The sequence below is a fragment of the Lynx rufus genome, unplaced genomic scaffold, assembly GCF_022079265.1.
Source record: "Lynx rufus isolate CCGP_SWC_20201006 ecotype Redwood Valley unplaced genomic scaffold, mLynRuf1.p SCAF_19, whole genome shotgun sequence".
Classification (NCBI taxonomy): Eukaryota; Metazoa; Chordata; class Mammalia; order Carnivora; family Felidae; genus Lynx; species Lynx rufus.
In genome coordinates this window covers 23,404,698-23,427,798 of record NW_025814833.1, presented here as the reverse complement: position 1 = coordinate 23,427,798, position 23,101 = coordinate 23,404,698, and the positions used below count along the sequence as shown (strand labels likewise).

Genomic DNA, 23,101 nt, shown 5'->3' with positions numbered 1-23,101 from the left:
TCACATGTTCCAGATAGCTCAGTTATTTGTCATCTGACCTGCATTAGATGTTGTGTGATCAAGAAATAAGCCTTTCCTAGAGCCCGAATGGATAAAGAAGATGTGGTATGTATATACAATGGAATACTACTTGGCAATGTAAAAGAATGAAATCTTGCCATTTGCAACAATGTGGATGGAACTGGAGGGTGTTATGCTAAGTGAAATAAGTCAGTCAGAGAAAGACAGATATCATATGTTTTCACTCATATATGGAATTTGAGAACTTAACAGAGGACCATGGGGGAAGAGAAGGGGAAAAATTGTTTCAAACAGAGAGGGAGGCAAACCATAAGAGACTCTTAAATACAGAGAACAAACTGAGGGTTGATGGGGGCAGAAGGAGGGGAAAATGGGTGATGGGCATTAAGGAGGGCACTTATTTGGACAAGCACTGGGTGTTGTACGTAAGCGATGAATCATGGGAAGCTACTCCTGAAGCTAAGAGCACACTGTATACACTGTATGTTAGCTGACTTGACAATAAATTATACTAAATAAATAAATAAATAAATAAATAAATAAATAAATATTTTTTTAAGAAAGAAGCCTTTCCTGTGTCAAACCACTGAGATTTTAGGGGTTCTGTGTTACTGCAACATAACCTAACCCATCTTGACCAATGCACACTGGCAGAGAAAAGGACATGACATATATACCACGTTTGTCCAAACAAGGGCAAAAGCAGATGAGTGCCACCAGCACTAGTGAGTCCTTGGTATTCAGACAAATGCAAACTGTGTTTCCTGGGTCCTGGGATTCAGCCAACAGTGAAGATGTAAACAGCCCAAGGAATCCGTTGTGGTTTCACATAAGAAAACAAGAGCTCCAGCTGCTAAACATTGGGAAACCTGAGTGATAAGGCATTATCTCCAGAAAGCCCTAGTGAAATGCATACAAGTTCCCTGGAAGGACTCACTCATTTAACCTATGACAACCAGGCGGCACTGTCTTTTTCTTTTCTTTTCTTTTCTTTTCTTTTCTTTTCTTTTCTTTTCTTTTCTTTTCTTTTCTTTTCTTTTCTTTTCCTTTCTTTCTTTCCTTTCCTTTTCTTTTCTTTCTTTCTCTTTCTTTCTTTCTTTCTTTCTTTCTTTCTTTCTTTCTTTCTTTCTTTCTTTCTTTCTTTCTCTTTCTTCTTGTGAACAAATTTGTATTTAGATTTAGCCAACTGGACTCAGTTGAGATGATCCCAATTTTGTTGGCAACATCCAAAGCATCATAGTCAAGAGCCAGTTGAACACATGCCTTCTTTTCTCCATCCGGCCTGATCAAGGTGTTGACCTTGGCCATGTCAATGTCATAGAGCTTCTTCACAACCTATTTGATCTGGTGTTTGTTGGCCTTGACATGTACAATGGACATAAGTGCATTGTCTTCTGTCTTCTTCATGTCTGACTCGGGACTCGGGAACTTGATGATGGCAGAGTGGTCAAGCTGGTTTCTCCTGAGGGCACTCTTTTGAGGATATTTGGGCTACCTTCAGAGATGCAGTGTCTTGGGCCGTCAAAAGATAGGTGATGGGAGGATCTTTTTGGCGTATGACTGTGGACGCCTTTAAGCATGCTTTCTTGGTCTTCAAAGCCTTTGCTTTGGCTTTGGCTTTGGGAGGGGCCGGTGCTTCCGTCTTTGCCTTTGGCACTATCTTTGTGGGAAAAAGGAGGAAGCACTTTCTTAAGGACTGATTTCTCAGGAGAGGGGTGGAGGGATAGGCCCAGGGGCTCAGGTCCACTCTGGATCACAAACTGGAGGCAGACTACACAGTTTGGCCCAGGGTTGTCTCTCCTTCCTCTGCCCACCAAAGGATTTGAATTTCATCAGAAGCAGGAGGGTCATTTCATCACTCCAGTTTCCCTGTGGATTCTCACTGCCATACCTCTCTCAGTCCAGGCTACCTCTATGACTGTTTATGTAAACCACCCATGAGAGAGAATCAAAGTGAACTTTGGAGCTTTGGCTTTTTGTTTAAATGCTTGGCAAGACTTATCTACAAGCATCTTCTCCCATCTGAGCTCCCAAATTCTTCTTTTTCAAACCCAAGTTCAAGCCTGATCTCTCCTATGAAACCTTCCCTGACTCCCCATTCCCACTGTAATGCCTACCAATTTTTTCCTTCCTTCCTTCCTTCCTTCCTTCCTTCCTTCCTTCCTTCCTTCCCTCCTTCTTTTAGAGAGAGAGTGAGCAAGTAGGGGAGGGGCAGAGAGAGAGGGAGAGAATCCTAAGCAGACTCTGCACTGTCAGCACAGAGCCCAACACGGGGCTTGATCCCATGAACTGTGAGATTACGACCTGAGCCCAGATCAAGAGTAAGACCCTTAACTAACTGAGCCACCCAGGCACCCTGCCTCCTGATCTTTTAATAATAACTATAGCCAACATTTATTGTATACCACTATGCACCACTAAGCCTTTCAGTAGCTCATATTTCTTGTATGCTATCTTATCTGATCCTCCTACATTCTAAGGGAGGTGTTATCATCCCTATTTTACACCCAGGGAAACTGAGGTTCAGAGAGGGGAAGTGACCTACCCAGGATCCCACAGCTCATACGTGGCAAAGCTGGAACCCAAGCCTATCAGATTCTAAGACCTCCTGCTATAACCGGTACTCTCTTCTGCTCCTGACAGGTCAGCCTCCATTATCATATGTTTTGAGTTGCTCCTCAATCACTGTAAGTTCTTTGAGGATAGGGACAGTTTCTTTTAATTGGTTAATAATTAGCCTTTCTCTTTTGGCCAGCACTTTCCAGTTTCTATAGGGCTTCTACATACTTGGTGTCATCTGATCTTTACTGCCTTCCTGAGACATCTGTGTTATCCTCAGTTTACAGATGAGGAAACAGAGGTTTGGAGAGGTCCATGAGTTGCACAAGGCACACACCCAATGAATGACAATGAGCTGCTCTTTTTGCTATCCCAAGGTGCCTCTCACTTGTAAACTGGCCACCAGGTAATCCCTTCCTCCTCTCCTGGCACCATGGTGTCCTAAGCCTCATTTTTTGCCCAATTGAAAATAGCTGAGGTCAATGAAGGGCACTCATTTTATTTCTGATCCTTAGGAGTTGGAATAGAGGCATACAGACTTATGCAGTTGACATTCAACAAGATGTGAATGGGAGTTTTGTAGTTCCAGAACCGGTAACTAGGGCCTAAAGCTGAGGTCAAATGTCACATGAGAACTGCCAAGGGACTTCCAACAATGGGGGGGCCAGCACTTTCTGTGGAGTTTATCAAGAGCCTACTAGGGGCAAATGGGTGGCTCAGTGAAGCGTCTGACTCTTGACTTCAACTCAGGCCATGATCTCATGGTTTGTGAGTTCAAGTCCCGCATCAGTCTCCATGCTGGGAGTGTGGAGCTTGCTTGGGATCATCTCTCTCCTTCTCTCCCTCTCTCTGACTCTCCCTCTCTCTCTCTCTCTCAAAATAAATTTTAAAAAGAGCCTACCGAACAGGCTCTACTGCTCCAAATCCCCTCCCACACTGTCTATACAAGCAGAAAAGGGGGGGGGGTCATCATTGGGATCAGGAAGCTTTGGACTAGTGCTGTAACTTTTCCCCCCTCCCAGGCCCCCAGCCAGGTTAGGGGGTTCCAAGAGAATGCCATCAAGACTGGGGGACCTGTGAGGAGAGTAGAATGGCCTCTCATTCCTGGTTGGACATCTGCTTGCATGGCAGACTCGTGGCACTTTCCTCAGGTCAAGTGGATGCTTCAGAAGGTAGTGAGGTTTGAGCTGTTTTACCTTATACTACCCAAGAGGACTGGCCACTGGGTGAGGGGACCCTGGGAGCAAAGGCCTTTGAGGATACTGCTGGCAGCATCTGTGTGTAAGTGTGGGCATGAGGGCAGGAGGCTTGGTTGGAAGAAGTAGTGGCTGAATAGCTTCTTCCACATCAGGAAACTCTGAAGTGAGGAGGCCTCCAGACCCCTCTCAAACTGAAGATAGTGAGTGAAGAAAAAGAAAATCATTGTATGTCTGTACCCCATTGAGTTAAGACTACAATGAACCAGTTACACAGTGTGAAACACTATCCCTGAATACCTGCCATCCATCTGACCTTCCTTCAAAGAGCTCTGGTGGCCCCTGCCTCTTTGTGGACCCTCTGAGGTTAGGCTGGCCTGGCAGCTGGATGGAGAACAAGGTCTCAGATTTCAATGCTGTGCCTGGGGCCAGGGCACGGGTGAGGTGCCTAGGGCACAAATTGTCAGGAGGTGCTCACTGTCAGGTGCTGACCCTGAACTTGCTTGGCCCTGCAGTGGATGAGAGCACCCCCCCTAAATTTTGCACCCTGGGCACCTCACCTGCCTCACCTTCTCCCAGTCCTATTTGTAGCTGCCACAGGGCCTGGGCCAAGGCCCAGTGGTTTCCTGTGATTCACGGAGTCTTTCAGGTCTACAAGGACATTCTAGGCTTGGTTGATGAGGATCCAGGGATGTGCAGCTAGCACAGTGGCCAACTTTGAGCTGGGCGCACCCAGAACAGACAGGTTTTCCCACAGGGGAGTGGGGGGGTGGGGAGTGTCAAGATTCAGGGAGGCAGCTTTCTGTGCCATTCGCCAACAAGCCAAACAAAACTGAGGTAATTCTGCCCCCTGGTGTCCACTTCTGTCACTGCAGTCACTGCCAGAGGTCCCTCTAAGTTTCAGGAGATTTAGAATCACTTACTAACCATTCATTCGTGCCTCACACGAATATTGAGTGCCCCACCCTGGGCCAAGTGCTGTGCTGTACACTGTGGGTACAAAGATGAATAATACAGAGACCTCCCCTCCTTGAAGGGTGCTGTAGTCTAGTGGAGCAGATAGACACACAAAGATCATTTTGAAGCATTTAAGTAAGTGCTCTGTTAAAGGTCATTATGTGGCACAAAGAAGGCCTGCTTGGCTTAGCGGAAGCAGGGGACACATCAGAAAGAGCTTGGTTGAGTTTGATGACTGACTTTGAGGTTTTTTTTAAATGTTTACTTATTTATTTTGAGAGAGAGAGCACGAGTGGGGGAAGGAGAGAGAGAGAGAGAGAGAGAGAGAATCCCAAGCAGGCTCCCTTCTGTCAGCGCAGAGCCTGATGCAGGACTCAAACTCACAAACTATGAGATCATGACCTGAGCCAAAATCAAGAGTCAGATACTTAATTGACTGAGCCACCCTGGCTCCCTGACTTTGAGTTCTTTAGGTGGCTGAGGGAAAGGCCTTCTGACAGAGATAGGTATGTGTGAAGGCATAGAGGCACATGTAAGGGACAACAGAATGTTTCATATGCTGGGCCTGTAGTGCACATTGAGAGGGACAGTGAGAGATAAAGTTAAGAGCTGGCTGATGGTCAGGGCTTGGAGGGCCTTGTGTGCTACACGGAAGGCTTAGACCTGATCCCTAGGTGATCAGTAATCCCTGAAAAGCTTTGAGCAGGACAGTGACATTGTTGGATTTGAATTTTTGAGTTTATTCTGGCTGCTTTATAGAGAATGGGTTGTAGAAGTGTAAGGCTGGGGAGGCTCTTGAGAGGGTTGTCAAATGTAGAAACAAAATAAAACAGAAGAAAAGAAAACATGATGCCTACTGAATTTGGCACTTCAGATAGACAAATTTTAGTATAAGTCTATCCCAAATATTGCATGGGATATACTAAAATTAATTCTTCATGTATTTGAAATTCAAGTTTAACTGGGCATCCCATATCTAATCTGGCAACCTTATCTTAGAGACATCAAGGATATGCTGGAGGCTTGGACTAGGGTAGACGTAGTGAAGTTGGATAGAAGTGGAAAAATTCAAGGGGTATTCAGGAGATAGAAATGAAAGAACTTGGGGATGACATGGATGAGAAAAAGTGAGAAGAAGAATGGTGTCAAACATAAGACCCAATCTCCTGTTTGGGCTGCTTGCTCTGTGTTGGGTCCTCTAACCGCACCTCACCACAATTACCACATACCTTGAGGTCAAAGGTCCTTCCTAAAACATCCCAGAGAACCTACCAACCCAGAAACCAAGACAGCCTCCAGACCCTTGTCCTCCCCTGCTCTGGCCAGTCTCCTGCCTGGCTCCTTTCGATTTCACACCTGCTTGCTTCTGCACTTTGGTCCAGCTAATTGGCCAGGATCTGGTGCCTAGAATCAAGCTAGGGTCCCTTTAGGCTTCGTTCTTTGACTCTCTGCACCACTCTCCCCAACGGCTGGCATGAGGTGCCCAGGCCAGGCCTCCATGACTGACTAGAACAGATCCTTCCTGCCAAGGAGGAAAATTCCAAACATTCCCAGAACACCACAGGTTTCCCTAGGGGCTTTCTCACCCCCCAGAAGGCTGAGGCTAGAAGAGTGTCCTGGCTTCTCAGAGCTTCTTGTGACCCAACAGTGCCACTTAGTGGTCACACGGCACACTGCAGGCTGAGGCGAGATGGGAGACTGGTTTGCAGACCATGGAGAGAGCTTTACATTCCTATCTCTCCCCTGGCAGAGCACAGGAAGCCTGCCTCTGCTGGTGGCCATCCATCAGGAGTGCGGTTGACGCTCCTCAGCTCTTACGAATCTGAACAACACATCCATTTGGTGGACTTGCTGGTAGAGAGGTGGCCCAAGATGGCATCCAAAGAACTGAACAACTAGGCCTTGAGGTCTCTGTTCTTGACAGGATTCAGGAAGCTGGCCTCCAGGTTGAACTGCTCATAGCCTTCAAACTTCCCAGCCTTCCATATTTGATCAATACCAGCCTGGTATCTATCTAAAAATAGCTGTGTTTGCGGTCCCTCCCACACCTGCTTGTGGGACATTCCAGCCCAGAAAACTGGAAGTGCAGAGTGGGTCTCACAATCAGGTTCCCCATGGTGGGCGTGTTGCCAGACAAACAGCGGGCCTGGCCACTCTCCAGCATGCCACCATCTTCTCTGGGGTTATAGCCAGTCAGAAAGAACCTACCAGGTGCCCCACCCTCTCTCCCCTCCACACCAGAGCTTGTGAGTATGTGACCAGAGCCAACATTCTATGCCCCAAGCTGGGGATCTGAAAGACATCAGGCCTCAGATGACCCTGTGGGTTGTAGCACAAAGCTGATCTGGAGTTATTGAAAAGGTTTTCTAAGGAGACTGCCTCAGGAAATTCAGCTCCCTCCCTTCCCCTCTAGGAACTTGCCATGAGGGCCTGGGGACACCCAGGCTGTGTCACTGAGGCTGAGGTGATCACTGACCCACAGCTGTCTCCCACACCATCTGGCTGGAGATGGTAAGCCATTCCCGATGAATGCCATTTCCTCGTAGCAGGTTTTAGCCATCAGCCTTTTTCATGGCCTCTGGGAGCCCTGGACCCTATTTTCCTGTGCCTAAGACTTTGGAGAAATCTATAATTTATCATGTGTCATCTGCAAAATAGGAATAATAATACCCCATAGGGTGGCCACCCAGGCCACATGAGTTAATATACATAAAGTGTTTTGCTGTTTGTTATAATTAATACTTCTAAGGGTCTGAGATTGAGCCCCTGCAAGGATATAGACACCAGTTAGGTCCAAGTGCCTCACACTTTCTCCCTTTCCCTTCCCATCAGGGTCTCTGGTTGTTGACTTGAAATAGGAAGTCCTTCATCTTTTGCATGGGCAGTGAGTCTTCCAGAATGAGGACCTCTGGAGGTTGGGTTGGGGGGAGAAAAATTGTCACGGACATTAAGTTGTACAGTGCCCCAGCAATCTTTCAGTAACTAATGAACAACAGTTTGCCTGACCTCCTGGGCTGACAGGCTGTGGTCTTCTTAGGACATCAAGATATGCTCTTCAGGCTTCACCTTATGTGAGCCACTGGCCTATTCCATCCTAGACCGTCAGATTTAGCCCCACCTCCTGGCTGGCTTTGAGAGATATACATTTGAGAAGCCCAGCGTGGGTGCCTTCTGTCCAACCAAGGGCTCCACCTGTTGCAGACAGCTCCATGAAACCCAAATCCCTTGCAGTCTCTGAGTCCCACAAGGCACCAATCACCTTTCATGTCTCCAACCTGATCATCCTGCCAGTGGCCTCCTCGGGCAGGGGAGGAGTTTCTCAGTCCCTGATTGTGGGACTTGTTTAGATGTGAGCTGTGGATCCAGTTGTATTTTCTTCCGAATGACTACCCAGTTGTCCCAACATGGCTTGTTGAAGAGTACACACTAGAATCACACCCAGTATGGTAAGATGCTCACGCAGGGAAAAGCATGTAGGGACGGTGACTGAGGGAACAGCAGATTCACAGTCCCCATGTATCTCGTGCCCTTTTAAGGTATGTGCTTGTTGAGTGGTAGCAGACTGAAATCCCTTGCATAAATCATTTTATCTCTTTTTTTGTTCTGAGCATATATATGTAAATTCCTAAAAGTTAAATGCTACATGACATTTACTTCCTATCAAGGCCAACCTCCAGGTTTGTGTGTGCTCTTTAAGGAGCCCCAGGCTCCAGTGATGGAAGACTAATACCACAACAGTCTAGAGCAGGGGTCAGCAAACTTTCTCTGTAAATGTCCAGATAGTAAATATACTAGAATTTGCAAGCCATATGGTCTCTGTTGCAACCACTCAATGCTGCTTTTGTCAGACAAAAGCAACCATAGACAACATGTAAAGAAATAAGCATGACTCTGTTCCAATAAACTTTATTTACAAAAACAGATGGTGGGCCATAGTTTGTCAACCTCTGAGAGCAACTGAGACCTAATTTTACAAGACCTGTCCAGAGCCAAATTACACATCAGTTACACAAGAGAGTGCCAAATCAAATATAGGGTCATAGAGAATCTTCATGGACATCTTAAATGGAGCCTTTCTGGCTGTCTAGGTGGGCAGGGCATCTGGCTTATGTCCCTCAACTGTCCTGTGCCCACCCTCACAGAGCAGGACCTCCTGGCATTCTGGGTATCCTAGACTATCACTGGATTAAATCCAAACCTCAACTAGGGCCATTACACATAGGTATCAGTTCCTTGACTGCAGCAAGCCATTTATGTTAGCTCACTGGCTGATTCCAAGCACACCACCAGCCAATCCTGGGCCACCCCTTGCTCTGCCTGTCTGAGGAGAGAAGAGACATGAAGATTGCCAGGGTGGGATGGTGCTGGCATTCATTGAAAACACAGGAAGAGAAGGAGGTTTATGGGGGTATAGTGAGTTTGTTGTGGAATATGTTGAGTTTAAGATGGCTGTGGGACATTCAAGTGGAGATACCCAGCAGGTGGTTTCACACAAGCATTTGATTTACCTGAATTCAAGTCTACTCATGCTGCCAAAGAAAAAGATGACGATGGCAAGTATTCTAGTGATTCCACCTGCCCTTTGGCCAAGTAAGCATGGACTCTTCAATTAATGTAAGACAAAGAAGTGGGTCTGTCGCTCCTTCAGTGAGTCTCAGTTCTTCCATGCCTGTCACAGTAGGATCATCTCTCTGGGCTGATACGGGTCATGTATTTAAAACTGCTATTGTGGGGAGCCTGGCTGGCTTGATCATTAGAGCATGTGACTCTGAATCTTGCTGTAAGTTTGAGCACCATGTTGGGTGGAGAAATTACTTAAGAATAAAATCTTTAAAAAAAAAATAAAGCTGCTCTATCAACAATAACCAAATTATGGAAAGAGCCCCAATGTCCATCGACAGATGAATGGATACAGAAGATGTGGTGAGTGTGTGTGTGTGTGTGTGTGTGTGTGTGTGTGTATATATATATATATATATATATATATATATATATGAGAATATTACTTGGTGATCAAAAAGAATGAAATCTTGCCATTTGAAACAACGTGGCTGGAACTAGAGTGTGTTATGCTAAGCAAAATATGTCAGTCAGAGAGAGACAAATATCATATGATTTCACATATATGTGGAATTTAAGAAACAAAACAGACGAACACAGAGGATGGAAAGGAAAAATCAGATAAAAACAGAGAGAGAGGCAAACCATAAGAGACTCTTAAATACAGAGAACAAACTAAGGGTTGCTGGAGGGAGGTGGTGGCAGGGATGGGCTAAATAGGTGATGGGCATCAAGGAGGTCACTGGGTGTTATATGTAAGTGATGAATCACTGGGTTCTACTCTTGAAACCATTGTTACACTATATGTTAACTAAGTTGGATTTAAAAATGCAAAAAAAATAAAGCTGTTGTTTTATGGTGTGTGCATGTGCACACATGTGTGCGTGACATGCTTCCTGGGAGCATTATTTCTCTTTTGGGGTATTTAAGGTTTTTTTCTGTGTATATTCAATTTTTGCCTGAAGTACTTGACTGTAGAGTGTATGCTGAATGGGGTGTGATGACACCGTAAATGTGTCTGAAGTACAAGGTGGTGGGGAAGGACACCGTTTCAGAGTTTTGGGGTCCATGTGCACATAGGTGGCAACAGCAGACAGAAGAGTGAGTAGGGTTTCCGGAGCAAGAGTATAGAATAAGAAGACAAGTGGCTCAAGCCTGATGCCTAGGACCTAGGATATGCTATCATTTAGCAGTAGGGTCAGGGAGGAAGATGAGCCTACAATGGAGCCTGAGACCAAATGGTGGGTGAAGTGGGAAAGAAACCGGGAGGAGTTTGAGTCCTGGTGGCCTGGTGGAGGGAGTGTTCCAGAATAAGTAGTGAAGTGCTACTGAGAGGTTGGAGAAGGTAAGGGCTAAGAAACAACCTTTGGCTTTGGAAACATGGAGGTTGCTGGCGACCTTGGTGGGAGTGGTATCAGAAGGGTGGGCCAGAGAGGGTCAAGGGGTGAGTGGAGGTGAGAAAGTGGGGGTGGCAAGTGGAGATAACTCTTTTAAGAAGTGTGGCTGTGGGGGACAGATTGGTAGAACAGGAAGGCTTCTCTCCATCAGCCATCACTCCTCATACCAGCATGTATAGTCCTGGGGATGAGCAAAGGAATTCCATTCATTTTCTGCCACCATCTCATTTTTCCTAGAACTTTGGCCCAAAGAGTCTAGTTTTCGAAGAGGGCTGCCATGACAAAGTGCCACAGACTTAAGCAAAAGGCATTTATTCTCTCATAGTTATAGAAGCCACAAGCTCAAGATCCAGGTTGGCACAGTTGGTTCCTTCTTAGGGTGGCAAGGGAGACTCTATTCCAGGCCTCTGCCCTGGCTTCTGGTCATTTGCTGGAAGTCTTTGGCATTCCTTCGTTTGTACGTGCATCACCCAGATCTCTACCTTCATCTTCACATGACCTTCTCCCTGTGTGTGCGTCTGTGTCCAAATTTCCCCTTTTTCTAAGGACACCAGTCATACGGGATTAGGGCCCATCTACTCCAAAGTAACCTCATTTTACTTAACTAATTACATCTGCAGTGATGTTATTTCCAAATAAGGTCACAATCACAGGTACTGGAGGTTAGGGCTCTAACAGATGGATTTTCATGGGGGCAGGTGGGGCACAATTCAACCTATAACAAGCCTTTTGGTCTCCCTTCTTTCCACTTCCTGTCCAGTTGTATGGTCAGGAATTATTCTATTCCTTCCCATTCACATCTGTGCCTCCCCCTCCTCCAGCTGTTTCCAGGCCTCCATCCCTCCTGACCCCTCTCCAGAGAAGATCTAATGCATCATTTTTCTGCAGCAAAATGACCTCCCCACCCTTGTTGAAACTTTCTAAATAACTTGCAGCATTGAGTGATGGTGAAGGAAGCAAGAGACGAAAATGATATTTCATTTGGCCTGTTTTCAGCGAGATGGTGCTGAAACCTCCATGGCCATTACATAATCTCAGTCTAGTCCTGAAACATTGTTTTTGTTGTTGTTGATTTCAAAGGCCATAAGTGAGAGATTATAAGGAAAATAGCCAATGAAATTCCTCAAAATAGAAAGAAATGATCAGAAAATCAGAGAAGTGACTGCAGCTTTAAATACCAGCTTTACATCTGGGAACACGCTCCTCTGCCACCTACTGGCCACAGCTACAATCAGTAAAAAAGATCCTTGCTGCACGGAGCCAGGGCCACCATTAAAGGTAGAGTGGCCCATGGTCACCAGATGGCACTTGCAACTGTGCTTTATGCCAGGACATGGCTTAGAACATCATGCCCCAGGGAGCTGCCAGGCTGGCTGGAGAGCCCCATGGTTGCCTGCTGGTGTGCTGGTGTGCTGGTGTGCTGGGCCAGAAGTTAGGGAAGAGAAGCTTGCAGACGCTAGGGACGGAGCAGGCCAGGGATGTGAGGGAGCGGTGTCGGGCTGGGCTCCATGCCCGAGAGGCCCTCTCCAGCCTCCTACAAGCCTGAGCAGGACACTGTGCCCGTTCATTCCAACACACAGACGTTTCTTTCTTTTATGAAATAATGTTTTCTTTAATCTTTTTCTGATATAAAAAGTAATGGGTGCTCATTGTAAGACATTTAGAGAAGCAGAGAAATATAAAAATAACAAAATAATTTAGGTTGGCACAGAGGGTGGCTTGGGGGGCTTTACCGTAATCTCCATTAGCACTCCCAAAGTCGTTCTAAATATACACGCAATGTAAGGAAAAACTCCACTTGCTATGCAAATACGGCTTGCAGTTTCCAGACAGTCACTAGCCTCCCTTTGAATGGCTTCTAAACCTTCCTTTAACAGACATTCTGGAGCCACTGCAGCCCACAATGCCACCACCGCGGGGTGACTGCTATTGACTGAATGGAACATTGACTTTCACTATTTTTGTGTCTATGTATTATCTTTTGTAAATTTTACTTTTTGTTGAGATATAATTGATATATAACACGATATTAGTATCAGGTGTATGACATAATAATTTAATATTTGTGTATATTGTGAAATGATCACAGTCTAGTTACCATCCACCACCACAGAGTTACACAATTTTTTCTTGTGAGGAGAACTTTTAAGATCTACTCTTTTAGCAGCTTTCAAATAAACAATACAGTATTGACTGTATTCACCATGCTCTACATCACATGTTTTATCTTTATGTATTATCTTTATAACTGATTTTTAAAACTTAGGAACACTTGGTACATACCTACTTAGAGCCTGCTTTTCTGCTCATCCCTCAGCAACATTACTTGTAAAGGCTGCATAATGTTTTATCCATAAAATATATAACATGTGTACCCATCTTCTGGTTCTGATTGTTGCCAGGTTTTCGTTCTACTAACACTAAGATGAACCTCTGTGGACTTGCCCCTTTGTGCTCCTCTTGGCACATTTCCTAGAAGCAGAACTGCTACTATGAATGTCTCTAGGCTCTTGATACCTATGACCATATCATTTCTAGAGAGGTGACACTCATTTGCCTTTGACAAGCGGTGGACACACATGTTTTCCCTCACCTGTGCCTCTAGAGTTATAGATGACACAGATTATTGGGTGCCAGATATTGGGCTACGTCCTGGGGTTAGCACAGTAAGGAAAAAAAAGAACATGGTCTCAGCCTCCTCAGTTCCTGACCTGGTGGGAGAACAGCCTGACCCAATAATGACCGTGTAAGTACAGACTGTGACGATGCTGTGGCGGTGGGGGGAGGGGGACGGGAGCGCAGGATGGGAAGAGCTGGCTCTGTGGTGAGAGGAAGCAGAGAGCAGTCAAGGAAGAAGTCTGTATAGCTGAAGCAGAGACCATGGGAGTAGCAGGATGTGGGAGGAGGCTGGAGTCAGTGGCACTCAGACCTGCTGCCTTTTGGGCCCCGGTTTTGGGAAGCCACTAAATGGCTCTAAACAGAGGGGTGATGCGATTACATCTGCCTTTCGAGAATCACTTTAAAAAATGTTTTTTAATTGTGGTACAAATAAAAAAAATTACCACTGTAGCCATTTTTAAGTGTATGATTCAGTAGTGTGAAATATATTCATATTGTTGTGCAATAGATCCCCAAAATGTTTCCATCTTGTAAAACTGAAACTCTAAACCCATTAAACAACAACTTCCTATTTCTCCCTCCCCCCAGACCCTGGCAGTCACCATCTACTTTCTGTCTATAAATTTGCTAGGTAAGTGGGATCATACAGTACTTGTCTTTTTGCCACTGGCTTATTTCACTTAGCATAATGTCCTCAAGCTTCTTCCATGCTAGAACATGTGTCAGAATTTCCTTCATTTTTAAGGCTGAACAATATTTCACTGCATGCAGATACCACACTTTGTTTCTCTGCTCATCCATCAATGGATACTTGGGACTGCTTGCACATTTTAGTTATTGTGAATAATGCTGCTATGAACGTGTGTGCAAATACCTGTTCAAGTCCCTGTTTTCAATTCTTTTGGATCTATACCCAGAAGTGCGATTGATGGATCACATGGTAGTCTATGGCCATACCACCCTGAACGTGCCCAATCTCGTCTGATCTCGGAAGCTAAGCAGGGTCGGGCCTGGTTAGTACTTGGATGGGAGATCATATGGTAGTTCTATTTTTAATTTTTTGAGGAACCTTGAGAACCACTTTTAAAAAGCAAATTCAGCAAGGCTGATCTTGTTGCCCACAAAAACAATAGAAAATAGTACTGGATGGCTGCTAAAAGCTATTAACTTTTTGGACTACATTAATATAATTTACTAAGTACACACACACCCACAAGTGAACTCCTCTAAAGTTAATAGAGCTCAGTAGGAATAATTAAATGTATTCACCTTTTAAAAACACCTATTGTATACAGACTTGTGTCTTTAAGTGATCTGAAGAACAATATTTATTAACCAAATATCATGGAGCACTTCTCTCAGCAAGGCATTGTGGGAAAATCCAAAATATGCCTAGCTTGGTTCCCACTCTCATGATACTTTGAGTCCCAGGTTGGCAACAACACTTTTTTTGTGTGTGGTGTGTTAATATAGTGGAACAAGGGGAAGGTTCTAAGAGTTCACAGGAAGCAAGAGTTGTGAGGAAAAGCTTCCTGGAGCCAGTGACATTTGGATTTGATAGGGTTTGGACAGGTGGAGTGGTAGTGGCCAAAGAGTTCCAAGTGGCTTACACAGACTGAGCCAAAGTGGAGTGTATGTGAGTTTAGGGAAGGCGAGGGCATGACAAGGTCAAGAGTGGGAGGTTTGGCCAGAGAGGTCGGCGGGAGAGACGAAAGAGAGCTTTAATACTGGGCTGAAGAACTGGGACTCTGCAGTAAGCGGAGGCTTGGGACTATGAGGGGTTTTGATTAGGGGAGTGTCATCAAAGTAATGCATTGGGAAGATTAGTCTGGCAGTGATGTGTGTAGAATAGACTGAAAGGGAGCTGAAAAATCAGAAAGGGATTAAACAGGATACACCAGGCCAGAAGTAATGAGGGTTTGAATTTGCTGGTGGGATGTGGGAAGTGCGCAGAGGAAAGGAGGGGCCAGATGGACAAGACTATGAACAACCTGACCTTGGACTCCCTTCCGAGACTATCCCATCACACCTTTTCTCCCCTTTTCTCCCTCTTCTTCCTTCCTTCCCTCTTTTCTCTTTCCCTCCCTCTTCTTTTTCTTTCTTCTTTTCTTCCTACTTCTTCTTGAAAAATATTATGTATGTCTTACAATGACCAGTCTTGCTCATTTTGGTTTCCTTTAGAACCTTGCATAGTGGCCTACACTTAGCAAGTGCTCTGTAAATATTTGTTGAACTGCAGCTGGTGACTAATTCAAAGTGGGACAGGGGCCAAAAATAACCAAAGCTTTAAGCCTGGCTGATGGGAGAGAGTAGGATGCCAGGAGAAGCTGCTCAAAGTCAGGTTAATTTGAGCTTCTGGAAGGTCATCCAGCTGACTTGAAATTTTGGGATGTAGCTTGAAGAGAGATTTCAAGGAACATGCCACTTTCATTCACACTCCAGCTGGGGAGATAGTGGCTATATTTAAGAGCACCAATTATGGTCTGGGGTCATATTCTGGTCTGCCACTAGCCCAGTACCAAGTAGTCTCTCTGAGCCTGTTTTATCCACCTATGAAAAGGGGATAAAGTAGTACTTAATAAAGTGGTTATCAAGGGTGAATGTGAGGTTAAATGTATTAGTACAGCACCTGGGGTAAATGATAGCTGTAGTTGTTAGTGACTATCACTGTTATTAAAGTCAGAGGGAGCATAAATCATGTCATTACCAAGTAAAGCCATTCATGGCTTCCTGTTGCACACACAGAATAAAAGGCAGCCTCCTTCTCCAGGCTCCACAGGCCCTGACCACTTCCTGTCCAGCACCCCCATCACCACCCCACTGTGTTCTCCCTGCCTGTCCCCTGAACACAGCAAGCTACTTTGCTGCCTTAAGGCCTTTGCATTTGCTCTTTTCTTCCCCTGGAATGTTCTTTGCCAGATATTGTATGGCTGGCTTTTTTTTTGGGAAGGGGGGGGACATATATACTGTATAATCGTCATTCAAATCAGGATTTGGGATCTTTTGTCTTCCTGAAATTTAGGTCTTAGCAGACATCACCTCCTCAAAGCAACCTTCCCTGACCAAGTCCAGTCGCCATGCCCTCTGGCACATCATCCTTAATTCTCTGCAGAGCATCTGTCATACTAATTGGCTTGTGCACTATTTCTATGTCTGCTTTCCCCATCCTGCCCCACCCTCCTAGTGAAAGCACCGTGGTTTCTATAGCCTCAGCATCTTGAGAGGCACCTGGCATGCAGGAGGCCTCAATAAATACGTATTGAATGAATGGTTGATCAATATTGAAGACGCGAGGTGGGTGGTGATGAATGATGGGAACAAGCCCAATCAGGGTGGAAAGAGAAGGGCTCAAAGCACAGTGGAAGAGTTAGCCTAGGCAAGGAGGAAGACCACTTATTTCTGACAGGTGGGAAGGGGGAGGGATGAGCTATAGACATTTTGATTTGCAGAGCAGGGCTCTGAGATGGCTGCTTCAGCTAACTGCTTTGAAATTTGCATAAAGTAAAGGATGTGGCCACCTGCTGAGAGCTGAAGGGCTGAGGAAGAGAGGTCTGGGCCTTGAGGCCAGTGGAAGGTTTTAGAATTATACTAGTTGCCAATTATTTAGTGCTTATGCATGAGGCACTGCTCCCAGCCCTTGAAACATACTAGCCAATGCCATCTCATGATGATCCTATGAGGGAAGATACTATTATTACTTCCATTTTAAGATGTGGTAACTGAGGCCCAGAGAGGTCAGTGAACTTTTGCCCAAGATCAGACATCTAGAAATGGCAGAGCTAGGATTTGAACCAGGCAATGTAGCTGTTGGAGCCTATGCAAAGAACCAAAGCAATCTCCTGCCTCTTAGTTCCTGAAGCACCAAGTCTAGGAAGGGTCTGTAAGAGATGAAGAGGAGGACTGTGGAATGAATGATATATGGCAGGCCTAGGAGCAGTCAGCCAATGCTATGCCAGGAAGCCCAGGAATGGGAGCAAACAAACAAAAAACCAAAATCCCCCAAAAAAACCATGAATGGGATGGAGGTGTATGGGGTGGTGGTAACTTTGAGTTAGGCATGGTAAAGGTAGAAACTGAGCTATCCTAAAGTGCACAAGAGAGGTGGTTTCTGAGTAGGAGAAAACAGCATGTGCAAAGGCCCTGAGGTGGAAAAGAGCTTAGCTAATTGGGGGTAGTCAGTGTCAGAGCACAGTGGTGGGGACAGGGGAGGGTTGCTGGTGAGCATTCAAACATTGTAAGGTGGGGTGTAGGTACTAGTATTTTGTAAAAACCCTAGGTTATGTGGCCAGGGTTGAGAACCACTGATTTAGACCAGCTTCCAGGTGACACTCATTTGGGGACTACACTTTGAGAAACATGCCCTAGATGATTCTAATGAGCAGCCAGGGTTGAGAACCATGCATCTAAATTGAAGATGGGGAATTGAATGGCACAAAACCATGGCTTCAAAGTGTGATGGAGGAAGAGGAAAGCCCCTCTTCTCCACGCAGGAGCTAGGGGATGGGAGTAGCTTCCACAAGACAGAAATGAGGGAGAAGGTAGGTAGCACTGACTGGGTAAGAATCAATGTAGGTAAGAGCAGCAAAGGTACAAACTAGAGGTGGGGGGATTTATCCACAAAGCAGAAGGAAGAGAAAGAAGGGCTAGGAACCAGGCACCCAGGGCAGGGAACGGCAGCATAGGAAAGAGCAAAAGGAGGCTAATGGGGGGAAGGGCAGAACAGCAGGTGTGGCTCCTGAGGCTCAACAACAGCCAGGTGTATATGCTGGTGACCGCAGCTCCGCAGCTTGTTATTCATCCTTTCATTTACACCTCACCCCTACTCCCAAAAAATCTGCAGCAAAAGGCTTAAATACAGACGTATAGAAGATGGCACCGTGGTGTGTCTGTGGTGGTGGGGGGGAGGAGGGCAACGGAGTAGGCTGACATGGGGTCTGATTATACCTAGTTGACAAGGTTAACATCAAATGAAAGCCATAAAGCCTTTGGCAGTGCGGTAGAGTCAATGAAATATAGTGGAGAGCTAGGGGAGCAGGACATAAGTTGACATCTACACAACACCTGCTGCGCGCCAGGTACCGTGGTTGCCACTTTGTTTCTTTCTCATTTAATAACGCAGGGCCTGGTAGGCCATGGAAAGTTTGGATTTTCTTCTAATTAGACTGTGAAGTCACTGAAGTTTTTAAGAGAGAAGTGAGATGTAGTTAGGTCGTCAAAGATCAGTACTACACCTGTTCCATTTTATAGGCCAGGAAACTACAGGTTAGCCAGTCTGGGGTCACACGAGGAAGTGTCTGAATCTAGATTAAAGATCAGGCCTCTCTGAGATAAAGCAATGTGACAAAATGTTAACAGGTGATGAGTTAAGGGTATAAGGTATTCATTGTATCCTTTTGACTTTTCTCTATGTTTGAAAGATTTTGTAATAAAAAGTTGGGGAAAAAAAGACGTCTGGGGTGCCTGGGTGGCTCAGTTAAGCATCTGACTCTTGATTTCAGCTCAGGTCATGATCTCATGGTTCATGAGTTCGAGCCCATTGGGATCCTCATTGACAGCGCAGAGCCTGCTTGGGATTCTGTCTCTCCCCCTCTCTTTGCCCCTCTCCTGTTCGTGCTCTCTCTCAAAATAAATAAAGTGAAACAAAAAGAATTAGGTCTAACATCAAAGCTTAAACTCTTTTTTACCCACTATGCATTACTGTGTCACTAATCAGTGAGTGACTGATTCCCTCATTGTCCCCTCTGAGCCTGATTCTGCCCATTGTAACGAGGAGACTGGGTTAGATCACCATTAAGGTTCTCTCCCTACTACTCAGTAATCCCGCTGTGGCAGTGTCTAGCTTTAAATCATTAGGCCACACCAAGAGCCAGGTCATCAGCTTGTCCTGTGGTCTGAAAGAGCCTAATGGTTCTCCTGTAACAGCATCCAGGGATGCAGTTTGTAACCTCTGGAAAGAGGTGTGTGCTCGGCCATATCGCCTGCTGCTGTGTAAACACTGCTGGGTGTCAGTCTCCATCCACTGGGGGGAAATCACTCTCAAAAGGAAACATCTTCTTCTGCCAAGGCTTTGGGTGGGGCTAAGAAAACTGTTCGTGACAACACTGAATCAGCACATTCATCAGCGTCAAGCTCATAGTCAAAGGGAACTGGAAGAGGGCCCTGGTTATGAAAGCTCCAGCTGAGGCCTCTTCAGCCTCAAAGGGAATGGAACCAGAATGGGCAAAGTCATAATGGAGATCGGCAGGGGAATAAAAGGCAGCATGCTCAAATTAGGGGTTTCCTCCTAAAGTATTAGAGTTCAGAGTAGAGCTCCCTCAGAAGTACTTAATTTATGGACTTCATCCCCCCCGAGAGGTAATAAAGCTTCAAAATGGGTTTTCAAAAGTTGCAAAATGACTTTTGTGAAAACAGGCTCTTTGTAGGAACATGTCTAAACCGCTGAGGCTATTTTGGCAAGGACAACTGGGTTCTCCCAAAATGTGTATATTGGGGTTTGTCAGATTTCTGGGGCTGGAGTGATCATGGATCTGACCCAGTGTGATATTTACATGCATAAACAATCAACATCCTTTTTGGTAATCATGTTATTTTGTTGCCTGAATCCCTGGAGTTAAAATAAGAATCCTGGGCTGGCCTCTGGAAGCACTGTGACTTTATTAGCCTCAGAAAATAACGTGGCTTCTTCTCCCCTCCAGGGGCAAACATACCGAGCATTCTTCTATTTCTGTGTAAGACAGGAAATAACAGTACAGTCGTAGCTGTGAGGACTGCAGTCAAGTAGGATCCAGTGACCATAAGCCCCCGTTTACCAAGATCACACTGATTTTTCACACAACATATATTTATTCAGAAAAACATTTGCAATAAATTATAATAAAAAAGATGACACAAAATACAGAATCCCACTAGCAGCTTTGCTTAGTGACCAAGACATTTTTGAGAAATATAACAATTACAGAATAAGAATCAGAAAACAGTGAAAGGGAAACTAATGCAATGTCACCATATAGGTTCGAGCCATTTCTTCCCTAAAACAATAGATGTGGAGTCCTTCTCTACCAGTTGAATCTGAACTCCTTACTTCAGGAGCTATGAAATAAATAGCACATTAGAGTTACTTAGGAATCAGAGGTTGGCGTGCTGGAGTAGGCACAGTAGGGAGGCAGATTTCTTCCGTCTACTCTATTTCTGTCTCCCCTACCTAGAGATTGTCTCAAACCCTTAATGCAGTGTACATCCCAGGGCCAGAGCTGGAAAAACGTAGAGGCACTAAACAAATTTAGTGCATCTGCCTGCCTTATGAGGAAAGAGTTAGGATGCTGCCTACACCCCCCACCAACCACATCCTTGATCACCCAAAGGTCCCAGGTTGGCAATATACTAGATAATGTGTCCAGGACAGGCATCTCCCTGTCTTTGTGTAACGACCTTGCCCCAGATTCTATAATCTGCCTCTATGATCACCTTCTGGCCTAGTGGAGATGGCAAAAGCATTCTGCCTATAATATTCTATTAACTAAGTTCAATACCTAGCCTCCGACCTATCAGATCTGCAGCTGTTTGGCACAGAGAACTTAACTCCTAGTTCCATAACTCCCTATCAAGAAAGGATTTAACCAGTATATCACAGGATACATACCTTTTCTTCCCCACAGAACTCAACTTACAAGAGATGGGGGGAACTGAAGAACCATTCAGCAGTGGTGTTTCCCCTGGCTCTCTCCTTCAATGTGCTAGAAGAGTCAGGAGTCAATGCCCAAGACCAGACACAAAGCCTATACATTAGGCTCTTTGGATTTAATGTTAACAGCCAAGAATGAGTTAACTCAGGGTGGTTTTAATCAAAGAAAACCAGGAAGAAGCCAACTGCATCAGGTAGTTTTGCAGTTAGTGGCTGATGGCTGGTTTGCCAACCAACACAGAATAATTAAAAAACAACAACAACAACAACAATGCTCCCCACAGAGCTTGAGTGAATGAAATGCTCAGAGGGTTGTCTTGGGTGGGAGAGAAAGGGGCTTCCTTGGTCCCACTGCATAGTCTCTCTTACATAACACTGGATAAGGTGACTAGAAACCATGGGGAACTGGTCATAGAGCCCAGAACCAGCCTTGACGGGAGAGGGGGCAACATCTACCCCCTGGTATTTCAGAAGACCAGAGAGGGGGTTCTAAGGGTTATCCACAACAGCCTTGCTGAAGGAAGGAGCAGTATCGCTGGAGAGGCCCACCTGAGATGCAGACTGCCTTTTTGACTGTGATGCAAGCATTGCTCTGGAGATGGTTGTGTAAGTGGGGAACAGGTCCCACAGACAACCAGGATGAGTGCTCATGTACAATTTGAATAAAAACAGAAAAGGGATGGTAGAAAGCAGGACCTGTCAAACATGAATATTCTCACTCTTGAAACGCTCAAAGTGCTTCCACTCTGATCGTGATTCTCTCACATCAATGGGATGGCATCTCTGACAGTCCCTAAAGTTCTGCTACTCAATGTGGTTGGAGACAAGAGAATACGGTTCCACCTAGTGTTGATCCATGACAAGGACAATGTTACAGAGACATACAGATGCCACTGTAGTAGAAATGCACAAATGCATGTCACAACCACATGTAGACAGTTAACTCACTGTTGGGGACACCCGAGGAGTCACTAGCTTTACCCCGACTTCCTTCGACGTAATAGTACTAGTGGAGCGGAGTGCAAAGAGGTGATATGGGAGGGGGCCGGGCAAAAGTGCTTTAGACGAAGGACTACAGACTAGTCTGAGCTAGAGCACGTAATGCTTGCAGACCTAGAATGGGAACATCTCAGAATCTAGGCCTAGGGTGCTAAGGACAATCATGATAGCTGGCAGGAGGGCAACAAACACATCCCAGATAAAGGAGTGTAGATATAGATCTCTTGCCTTATAAAGAGAGAACACAAAAACACCAAAATATGGTACCTTTGGCTTGGCAATGTGAGTCTAAAAGTATTTTGCTGTGCAGGATATGGTATGGGAGGGATTAGGAAACTCTTTTCCTTTTGCACTAGAAACAACTTTTTCATGCCAACAGCCTCAAAATTCTGCAACTGCCCCTTCCTGTGGCATGACTTTTCAAACCATTCTGAAATACTTAGTGCCCAAGACCTTCCGCCTCTAGAACCTTGGAGAGTAGTAAGAGGTAAAGGCTTATTAGTCTTCATCGCTCTCAAGAAACCCCAGAAGGAACTGGATAGCACGTTGACGGTCACTTGGAGTCTGTCTTGCCATGAGGTTGGGTGGAGGCCTTAGGAGAAGACTAGTGAAGAGAGTAGCTAGAGGGTGAGAGAAAGGAAAGGTAAAACCCTTTGTCAGACACAGAGACAGGAAGTGGTGGGCCAGGGGACAAGGGCAATGGGAGGGAAGTAACTGCCATGTGCCTGGACGTGAAGGAAGGAACACACTGTGTACACCATACACAGACTGTCCCGACCAGCCTACCCCCACTCACGTTGCCATTCTTATGAAGCACTCTTACCGATCATGTTTTCGCTGACATTGTTGTATTTAGAGAATTTTAAGAGTTCTCGAAGGAATGCCATCAAGTAATGGAAAACATTTCTATGGCATCTTGGAAGCTGGGAAATCACCTGTTTTTTTTTTAAAAAAAGGGGGGGGAAGGGTGGGCAGTGAGAACAGGTGAAGGAAGGGAGTAAGAAGAGCTTACAGCTGCCACAGAAGTAGTTTATAATCCAACCTATACAGAACCCCATTCATCTGTCACAACTTTCCTTTATTCACTCATGACTAACAGAGTACCTGCAAAT

At 45.4% G+C, this 23,101-nt stretch overlaps 1 protein-coding gene across 5 annotated transcripts in view; it reads right to left on the bottom strand.

Annotated features, from left to right (window-relative positions):
- Positions 1-1,171: 1,171 nt before the first annotated feature.
- The window catches only part of OCRL (OCRL inositol polyphosphate-5-phosphatase), a 70,086-nt gene continuing 48,156 nt past the window's right edge, over positions 1,172-23,101 (bottom strand). For 4 of the 5 annotated variants that reach the window (XM_047081930.1, XM_047081928.1, XM_047081925.1 and 1 more), the window contains 2 exons: positions 22,813-22,924; positions 20,133-22,609 (listed from right to left, as the gene is read on the bottom strand). In XM_047081930.1, the coding sequence (XP_046937886.1) occupies positions 22,488-22,609; positions 22,813-22,924 (234 nt within the window). In that variant the 3' untranslated portion in view covers positions 20,133-22,487. Of the gene's footprint in view, positions 1,682-20,132; positions 22,610-22,812; positions 22,925-23,101 lie in introns of those variants that run through there. The other variant, XM_047081926.1, reaches the window with a different exon arrangement.